Below are 9,251 nucleotides of genomic sequence, written 5' to 3'. Positions count from 1 at the left end.
AGGGGTTACTGCTGCCCCCTGCTGCTATGGAAAGGTGTAGCATGCTATGCTGATGCATCCTCTCTGCTGAATTTTAATTAATAAGTTATTTAGTTTTTGTTATCACTAGGGCTTTGCCACTCCAGGATCAATTTTTCAAATGGAAAGAGAGACAAAAAGGTGGATAGAAAGAGTGAAAGAGACCATAGTACTGAAACTTTCTCCAGTGTAGTGGGGACCTGACTTAAACTTGGATTGGTCTTTCACATGGCAAAACATTCTACTATCCAAGTGAACTGTTTTGTCAGCCCTTTAAGATTGTTTTAGTGATAAAATTAGTAGTATCTGTGACATAACAACAGAGAAAAGAGTGTTTAACGTTATACCCTGCTTTTTATCTTACTGCACTTCAGTCATCAAATTGTAGATGCTACTATGATTTTATCTTGAACTCCCTGGGCAGATGACCTCACCAGTGTCTCACCACTCTGAGCCCTACACAACTAGAAAAAAACAGAAGTAGTCTGAGGATATAAATCAACCTGTTAACACCCATGTCCAGTAGAGAAACAATTACAGAAGCCAGACCTTCCACATTCTGCATCCCATAAAGGATTTTTTTGGTCCGTATTCCCAGAGGGGTAAATATTAGAAGATGACCAGAGGACTCTGAACTCCAATTCCATCAGGACCCAGAGAGAGAAGAAAAAAAGGACGCATACTTAGAAGTAGTAGGTGTGACTTAGAAAGGAAGAGAAGGCAGGACCATAAAAAATGTACATATATATATATTTATTTATAGAAGTAAGTCAACCTGTATCTGTGATCTTGGGAGACTAATGCAGTTTATAGTGGAATAAATGGGGACTCAGAACTCTAGTGTTGGAAAAGGTGTGGAATAATACCCGTTATCTTATAATTCTGTAAATCAATATTAAATTGCTAATAAAACATTAAAAAAGAAAAGTGTTTTTAAGAGATGAAACTATATAATTCGCTGTAGAGAAAAATACATTAGTCATTATTTCCTCCCCAAAATAACATACAAGAATTATTTGATAGGAAAAAGCAGAGACTAGGGATCAAGAATGCAATTTTGAGCCTGGAAGGTGGTGCATTAGCTAGTGCATTGACTGTCAAGTACGTGAACTAGAGTTTGGTTCCTGACATAGCATGTGCTAGAGTGATACTCTGGTTCTTTCTCTCTGATAAATAAATAGATAAATCATTTTTTAAAAAGTACTTGACTGGCAAAAATCCAATAAATATTTATTGAATAATTATCAACATAAAGATAACCATCATCTTCAAATGGATTTCATTTGTAATATTTGAAGGTCAAGTGGCATATACTGAAAGGTGTCTATCAAAATTGGTGATGAGATACTCTGTTCTATTTTTGTATCTGTTTGAAACTTAACATATACATTTTGAAAGTGAAATTAAAAATTCTTATCTTAAAGAGGCAAAGATGAAAATCTTTTTTCAGAACACCCACATTATATATGTGCAAGCACTCTTGTAGACTCCACTTCTCATGGAAATAAGAACTTCAAAATAATCCACCAAAGAGAAATTTAAGCCTATCATTTAAAAAAAAACTTGACAATATGTTGCCTGAAAATAAAATAGAGAACTATGAATTCTGAAATGAAATTAAGTATGAATGAGTGAAGAAATGGAAACTAAGAATGTATTTTCTCAATCATTTTACATTACTTCCAGAATAAAAGTACACAGCCCAATCCTATTTTACTATATTACCATGCAATTTTATTTTGTTTTAAATAAGACTAGATTTATTTTACAATTGGCTAAATCCTCTCTCTTTCACCAGTGGATATAAGTGTTAAGTTACACCCCTAGCATATGATTAAGAGCTAAAGTCTTGAAATCAGGAAGATCTGGATACTAATGTGACCTCTACACTATGATTAAAATATGTGTAATACAGGGCAGTCACAAAACCATTTTGTGTTCTAGTTTCCCACTTGTAAACCAAGAAAAATGACACTGATGGCAGTTTTTTCCCCCTTAGACAAATATATAAACTTAGTAAAATTCCTATCAAAACTAAAATGGCATTTTAAAATAATAAAATAATGTTAAATTTATACAGTATCATGGAAGATCATGCAGTTACCCCAACTACTTGAGGAAAATAACAAAAAAAAATGGGGAGACCATGCTTCCTGACTTCAAATGATAATACAAAGCTATAATTTTTTTTCAAAAAAGTATGAGATTGAAATAAAAGACTGACACAGGTCAATGGAAGAAAACTGAGAGTCTAGAGCAAATGCATATATATGTGGACAACTATATTGTGATTAAAGAAGTAAATTCTTACAATGTACACACCAAAGTCTCTTCAATAAATCATTAGTGTTAGGAAAATTGGATAGACTTATGACACTTTTATCAAGAACATTTAGTCTGTGATCCAGGCATGGACCTAGTTTCTCTCATTTGAAAACTATTTGATAAATTCCTTCATAAATCTAGTGATCCCCCCAATAAGAAACCGCAGATATCTTAAAATGTAACTTTCAAAGTATAAACAATGATTGCCAAATATCACAAGCTAAATTATATACTAAATTTATAGTTCAACATTTGGCTGGACCTGTGAATTGCCACAGAAAATTCAAGCCAACTCATTACCATCCCCTCCTAATCTTCATTGGCTGAAAAAATTTAATCATGTGATACTTTAGAATATTGACCCAATGGAGGAATTGGTCACAAATAAATTGTAGAAAATGCTGTCATATATAGTTGATTTAATCATTTTCTGTTGCAGGAAGTGACTCCACTACGGAACGCTATTATGCCAGTGGTACCCAGTACCTCTTATATAAAAGTGATTGAAAATATTTCTCTGAAATACTTCAGAACTACATTTTTTAGAGTAAATGTTTTATTTTGTAAAGTTATAAAGTACAGTAGAGCTTCTAGAGTACAGATTAAATTATTTGCACTAATACATGATTTAATAAAATAACTTTACTCTCCTTAAAAAAGACTATTTGATCAAGAGTGACCATCATTAACACCGTGTTAAGTGATCACCTTAGTGAAGATAATATATGGGACCCGTGGGCGGGGCGGGGCGGGGCGGGGCGCTCTGAGCAGGGCGAGCTGGAAGGTATAAACTGCGCAAGCGTGTCAGCTGGCTTTAACGCATGTCAGCCGCGAGGGCGGAGCTCCGACTAAAGGAAAGCTCTTCTAGCCAATCAAAGCCAGGCATTGCAGCCGTCGGGAGGCAGAGACCGGAAAAAGGAGAACGGAAGTCAGGTTTGGGCTGCGGTGGCCTTGGCGGTGGCGGAGGCGGAGGCAGCAGACGGTGTAAACCGAGAGCTGAGGTGAGTAGGCGGCGGCGGCCGGGATTCGGGTAGCTTTTCTCTTTCCGGACCCCCCAGCTGGCTCGCGGCTGGCTGGGAAGCGGGAGACCAGGCCCGGAGGGCGCCCTGAAGCCCGGGGCCCGCGGGCGGCTCACGGCGAGGGGGTGAGGGGGCGGGATGGGTGCAGGTGGGGCCGCCTCCGCCGCCTTTCTCAGGTGTGAGGTGCCGACCACCTGCATGGGCAGGTTGCTATTTTAAGTATTTTATCTTTTTCCACTGTAATAACAATCTGATGTTATTTACAGACATAAGATAGCGGGTATAATTCTGCACCGTTCCCACCACCAGAGTTCAGGATCCCCGTTCCCTCCATTGGCAACTGCACTGGTTCTCCCAAGATCACAGTTATGGTTGACTATTTCTATATCTGTATCTGTTTATGTTTGCCCACTTTTCCTACGGTCCCGTCTTTTCCTTTCTAAGTCACACCTACACCAGTTTCTACTTCCAAATGCCCTTATTTCCTCCTCTCTCCGGGTCCTGATGGAGAGCCCTCTAGTCTTCCCCTGTCAGTTCTCCCCCGCTGGGACTGTGGACCAAAGATCTTCACGGAGTGCAGCAGGTGGGAGGTCTGGCTTGTGCAGTTGCTTCTCTGCTGGTCCTCTTTCCCCAGTGGGGCAGGGGTCTGAGTCGTCTGCCCAGGGAATTCCGGATAGATTCATAGTAGCGCCTGCAACTTGGTGTTTGAAAGGTGATTAAGATATAAAGCGGGACAAGTTGTTTAATAAACAGGAACCAACAATTGACACCCTGGGCCTTTCTTCTTCTAGCGTTTGCCCTTCTTCCGTAGCCAGTCAACAGCGTCAGGTTGAGTCTGATGTAAAGTTTCGAGACCTCCTTTGAATCTGGAGAGGTGGCAGTCGTTGACTATGTGGGTCATAGTCTGGGCCTTCATTCCTTGAGACAGGGAGTCACTTTCTAGGGATGGGAGCCCAGGATTTTTCAATGAAGCCCATCAGGAGGGAGGTTGTGGTGGGGGGAAAGCAAACCCGAGAGAATGGAAGCTGGGTCTAGACCTGCTGTGATGAAAAGCGAGACTTCTGCCGCCTCTGAAAAGTTCAGTCTAAGGAGATGATGGCCCTGGAGTTGATGGGAACGGCTAGTCTCTCTGGAACATCTGTTCCAGAAATGAATCCGGTTAGACTTAAGTCATATTAAGCTCTGTGGTGCTCTCCAGGTCCCTTACAGTTAAAGGCTTCCTTAGTGGGCAGCTTTAAAAGTGCTGATGGGAAAAGGGGGGGGGGGTGGGAAACAGGAGAGAAAAGATGACATATCTGGCTTTAGTGTGTGTGTGTGTGTGTGTGTGTGTGTGTGTGTGTGTGTCTGCAAAAAGAAACGAGAAAAACAGCACAAGTGTTTGTTTGAGGGAACTTCGGTTCGGGCCAGGTCTTCCTTCATGCCTTTTTATTTTATTTTTATTTTTAATTTATTTATTCCCTTTTGTTGCCCTTGTTGTAGTTATTATTATTGTTGTTGATGTTGTCGTTGTTGGATAGGACAGAGAGAAATGGAGAGAGGAGGGGGAGAGAAAGACAGACACCTGCAGACCTGCTTCACCGCCTGTGAAGCGACTCCCCTGCAGGTGGGGAGCCGGGGCTCGAACCGTGATCCTTACCCCGTCCTTGCGCTTTGCACCACGTGCACTTAACCCGCTGCGCTATCGCCGACTCCCTTTTTTTAAAAAATATATATACCAGAACACTGCTCAGCTCTGATTTATGGTGGTGCAGGGGATTGAAACTGGGACTTTGGAGCCTCAGGCATGAAAATCTCTTTTCATAACCATTATGCTATCTACTCTTACCCTCAAACCACTTTATAATCCGGATCTGGTGCAGACACTTCCCCAGATTGAGATTCAGGGTCCCAGCCTCTGTGATGAAATGGATTTTTTTTTTTAAATTTCTTTATTGGGGGATTAATAGTTTACAGTCAACAGTAAAATACAACAGTTTGTACATGTATAACATTTCCCACTAAGTCCTCTGCCATCATGTTCCAGGACCTGAAACCACCCCCCCCCCCCCAACCTTTTGCTTTGGTGCAATACACCAGTTCTAGTCCAAGTTCTGCTTAGTGTCTTCCCTTCTGATTTCGTTTTTCACCTTTTGTCTATGAGTGAAATTATCCCATATTCATCCTTCTGTTTATGACTTCTCACTTAATATAATCAAGCTCCATCCAAGATGAGGTAAGGTGAAATCACCATTTGTAATCAGAGTAGTATTCCATTGTGTATATGTATATCATGACTTACTTAGTCACTCGTCTGTTGTTGGACAGCTGGGTTGCTTTCAGGTTTTGGCTATTACAAACTGTGCTGCTAAAATGGATTTCTGTGCTCAAATCAGAACCTTTAGGAAGATTTGAGGCTGGCCTGTCAGAGCCCAGGCTCTATACAGAGCACCATGGACAGCACCAGGGGGAAACTCCAGGGATGGTGGAGTGGTACTATCTTTCCTCCATCTCTCTCATCTCCCCCCCTCCCCCATAATAACAATTGAGGGTCAGCAGAATAGCTCATTTGAATAGTGCCATACTTTGCCATGTGTGTGTCCAGGTTCGAGCCCAGCCCTTATCACATTGAAATGTCCATGCTGTGGTCTCTTACACACACCCTTTGAAATGTCCATGCTGTGGTCTCTTACACACACCCTTTCTAGCTCTGTCTAATAAGATGTTTAAAAAGAAATAATAAAAATTAGCAGTAACACCTGGCAGTTTGCCTTGGAAAGTGACTTTAATTTTATTAACCAAAGAGAAACAGAAATAATACTCCCGAATATATAGTGCCAATGATTGAACATGGTGCTGGTCCGCTACTCTAGCTACTGCACTGCCTCCCTGCCCACTGAAAATGCCAATATTTATATTTTTTAAATTCTGTTCATATATTGTAATGAGAGATGCAGAGAGAAAGATCACACACATGTCCATACTAGAGTACTGCTAGCTCTGACTTAGGGTAGTGCTGGGCATTGAACCTGGGACCTCAGAGCTACAAGCATGAAATATTTTTGCATAAACATGATGCTGTCTCCCCTGCCCCAAAATGTCAGTTTAAATAGAGGAATGCATATGGTGCTGGAAGGCACAAAACAGGACTCCTGATTGGAAAAGACTTGAGTCGGGGGGTGAAGCCTGTAGTGTCTAAAATGTTATTTTAAAATACTAGATAATTTTGGAATATAGCAATGTTAATTTCATCAAGTTTTTTTTCTATCTAGAGTTACAAATTTACAAGTCTTCTAATAGAAAAGGTGATTGTGCAGCCTGGAAGATGATATAATGGTTAGAGTGCTAGACTTGCAAGTATGAGGTCCTGAGCTTGATCACTGGTACCAGATGTGCCAGCGTGATGCTCTACTTTTCTCACATTGGTAAATACGTATTATTTTTTTTAATCGTGATTGAGATGGAGACGCTATATAATCTGACTACACAGTGGAGTTGAGAAGTGGGGCTGTCTGATGAAGAGTGAAATTCAGAAGATTTTCTTCATCAGTGAAGATACAACTTTTTTTTATGTGTCAGTGAAAGTGTTAAGTAGAGAAGGATCCTTAGATGACTGAGGATGCAGCATCCATTAGAAAAAGAAAGTGTTTATTGTAAACGGTGTTTTGGAAATTAAGATTATTATCTTGGATGCCAACTACCTGGAGGAAAAAGAAAAGGAAAATTGTCTGTAGTCACTCAACATGACAGGTTTGCTTTGTAGCTTTACTCTAAATCTTTGGTCTGTCTCTGTAGGTTTTTGATCTTCCACAATGGGTGAGCCACAGCAAGTGAGTGCTCTTCCTCCACCTCCAATGCAGTACATCAAGGAGTATACAGATGAGAATATTCAGGAAGGCCTCGCTCCCAAACCTCCACCTCCAATAAAAGATAATTATATGATGTTTGGCAACCAGTTCCAATGCGATGACCTCATCATTCGGCCTTTAGAAAGTCAGGGCATTGAAAGGCTTCACCCTATGCAATTTGATCACAAGAAGGAATTGAGAAAACTCAATATGTCTATCCTTATCAATTTCTTGGACCTCTTAGATATCTTGATAAGGAGTCCTGGGAGTATAAAGCGCGAAGAGAAGTTAGAGGATCTGAAGCTGCTTTTTGTACATGTGCATCATCTCATAAATGAATATCGGCCCCACCAAGCAAGAGAGACCTTGAGAGTCATGATGGAGGTACAGAAACGGCAACGCCTGGAAACAGCTGAGAGGTTTCAGAAGCACCTAGAACGAGTCATTGAAATGATTCAGAATTGTTTGGCATCTTTGCCTGATGACTTGTCCCATTCTGAATCAGGGGTGAGAGTGAAAACTGAGCCAATGGACACTGATGAGAGCAACAGTTTTACTGGACAGAATGAACAACAGAGAGAAAATGCAAGCCAGAGAAGAGACCAAATTATAGAGAAAGATGCTGCCTTGTGTGTCCTGATTGACGAAATGAATGAAAGACCGTGAAGGATATTTTTCCTTCAGTCTTTTTCCTCTCAGTAAATAGCATCATATACTAGTTAATTTGCACTTGAACAGTTTTAAAAGAGATGTAGCTTTAAGTGACTCAGTTCTTGAACTTTATGGGTTGTGAGATGCTATATAGATAGCAATGTTACATTATGGCAAGTGTAGGCAAATTGAATATGCCTACATTAAGAGTGAACCTTTAAAAAGCAAAGTATGTGCTGCTGTTGTGTGGAATGTTTCTGTTTTTGAAGTTGCAAATAAACATTGACAATATTCTTAGTAATAACAAACTTTCATCTTTTGAAAAGTAGATTTGTCATTTGCTTAAAGAATGATAAATAAAGAGTATTGAGTTATAAGTGTGAACTCAAAGCCTTTAGATTTATTTCATAGACTTTGCTTGATCTCTACCAGAGCAGTGTGACATACTTAAAAAGAAACCATAAAAGTTAGAAAACAATTTTTCCCTTTGACAGTCTGTAGCCGTAGTAGCTCAGACTTACTGCCTTATCCTGAGTGGGCTTATAATTTTTCAGTCACACATATACTAAGTCATTTGATGACTTTTAGCTACATTCATTTCAATAATTAAAATATCTCTAAATGTACGTAAAGCTAAACTCAGATTTGCTTTAGGCTGGAAGCATGCAGTGGGAAGGAGGCTTGGTGTCTTAACTGCTAGTCACCAAGAGAGAGTTGGTCCATTTACTGTCATCTCTTTTTCTCTGAGTAAGGCCATTCAACTTAGTGGGATATCGGTGTAGGAATCCAGCACTATTCCATAAGAATTTTTTGCCTGAAACTGTTCTTTTTGCTGGTTAAATGGTCACACCCAGGATAACTTCAGAAGCCACTTGAAGATGTCAAAGTTTCAATCTAGGTCCTTGAATGAAGTCTAGGTCCTTCTTTCATTATTTACACACACCCAGCTTCAGCTGATTTGATATTAGGTGAGCGAGAAATCAATTTACTTGGTACTAAATTTGTTTATGAACTGTCTCCTCTCTCAAGATCCTGGTAGAGTCCACCTTGCTTCTGAGGGTCTGCCAGCCTTTCTCTTAATGTAATACAGTGGTTCTCAGAAGTATTTTCCTGTACCATGTAGCATTAACACTGCTTAGGGACTTGTCAGAAGTGCAGATTATCAGGCCTGACCCCAAAGCTGCTAAATCAAACTCATAGCAGCTATAAGTCCCTGGTGATTTTGGTGCCAAAGTCCACTGTAAATTGATTACATTCTTTATAGAAAAGGAAATAAGTTTAGTTCTTCCACTTACAAATCTTAGAAGTTGGTCCCAAGTAGAAACTACTTTTAATTGAGTGGATAGATGGCTATTCTTATCTTTTATTTTGCCTCTGGGCTTATTGCTCAGGCTCAGTGTTGGCACTACAAATC

General features: G+C 40.1%; 1 protein-coding gene across 3 annotated transcripts; it reads left to right on the top strand.

Moving 5' to 3' along the window:
• Positions 1–3,260: 3,260 nt before the first annotated feature.
• Positions 3,261–8,214, top strand: MED7 (mediator complex subunit 7). 3 transcript variants are annotated; one of them, XM_060198053.1, is made up of 3 exons: positions 3,261–3,344; positions 6,611–6,763; positions 7,134–8,214. In XM_060198053.1, exon 3 carries the CDS (start codon positions 7,151–7,153, stop codon positions 7,850–7,852), a length of 702 nt encoding a protein of 233 aa, XP_060054036.1. In that variant the 5' UTR covers positions 3,261–3,344; positions 6,611–6,763; positions 7,134–7,150; the 3' UTR covers positions 7,853–8,214. The 3 variants fall into 3 exon arrangements, with proteins under 3 accessions (XP_060054036.1, XP_007528696.1, XP_060054037.1); XM_060198054.1 differs by having other exon boundaries at positions 3,273–3,344; positions 6,611–6,643; XM_007528634.3 differs by lacking the exon at positions 6,611–6,763 and having other exon boundaries at positions 3,267–3,344.
• Positions 8,215–9,251: the final 1,037 nt, after the last annotated feature.

Source organism: Erinaceus europaeus, chromosome 9 (assembly GCF_950295315.1).
Source record: "Erinaceus europaeus chromosome 9, mEriEur2.1, whole genome shotgun sequence".
NCBI lineage: Eukaryota > Metazoa > Chordata > Mammalia > Eulipotyphla > Erinaceidae > Erinaceus > Erinaceus europaeus.
The sequence above is the reverse complement of the archived record's forward strand: the minus strand, read 5'-3'. Positions and strand labels throughout refer to the sequence as shown.

Bases quoted from the DNA above. Each gene is read 5' to 3' on its own strand.
- MED7 (XM_060198053.1), top strand. From the start codon at position 7,151: ATGGGTGAGCCACAGCAAGTGAGTGCTCTTCCTCCACCTCCAATGCAG.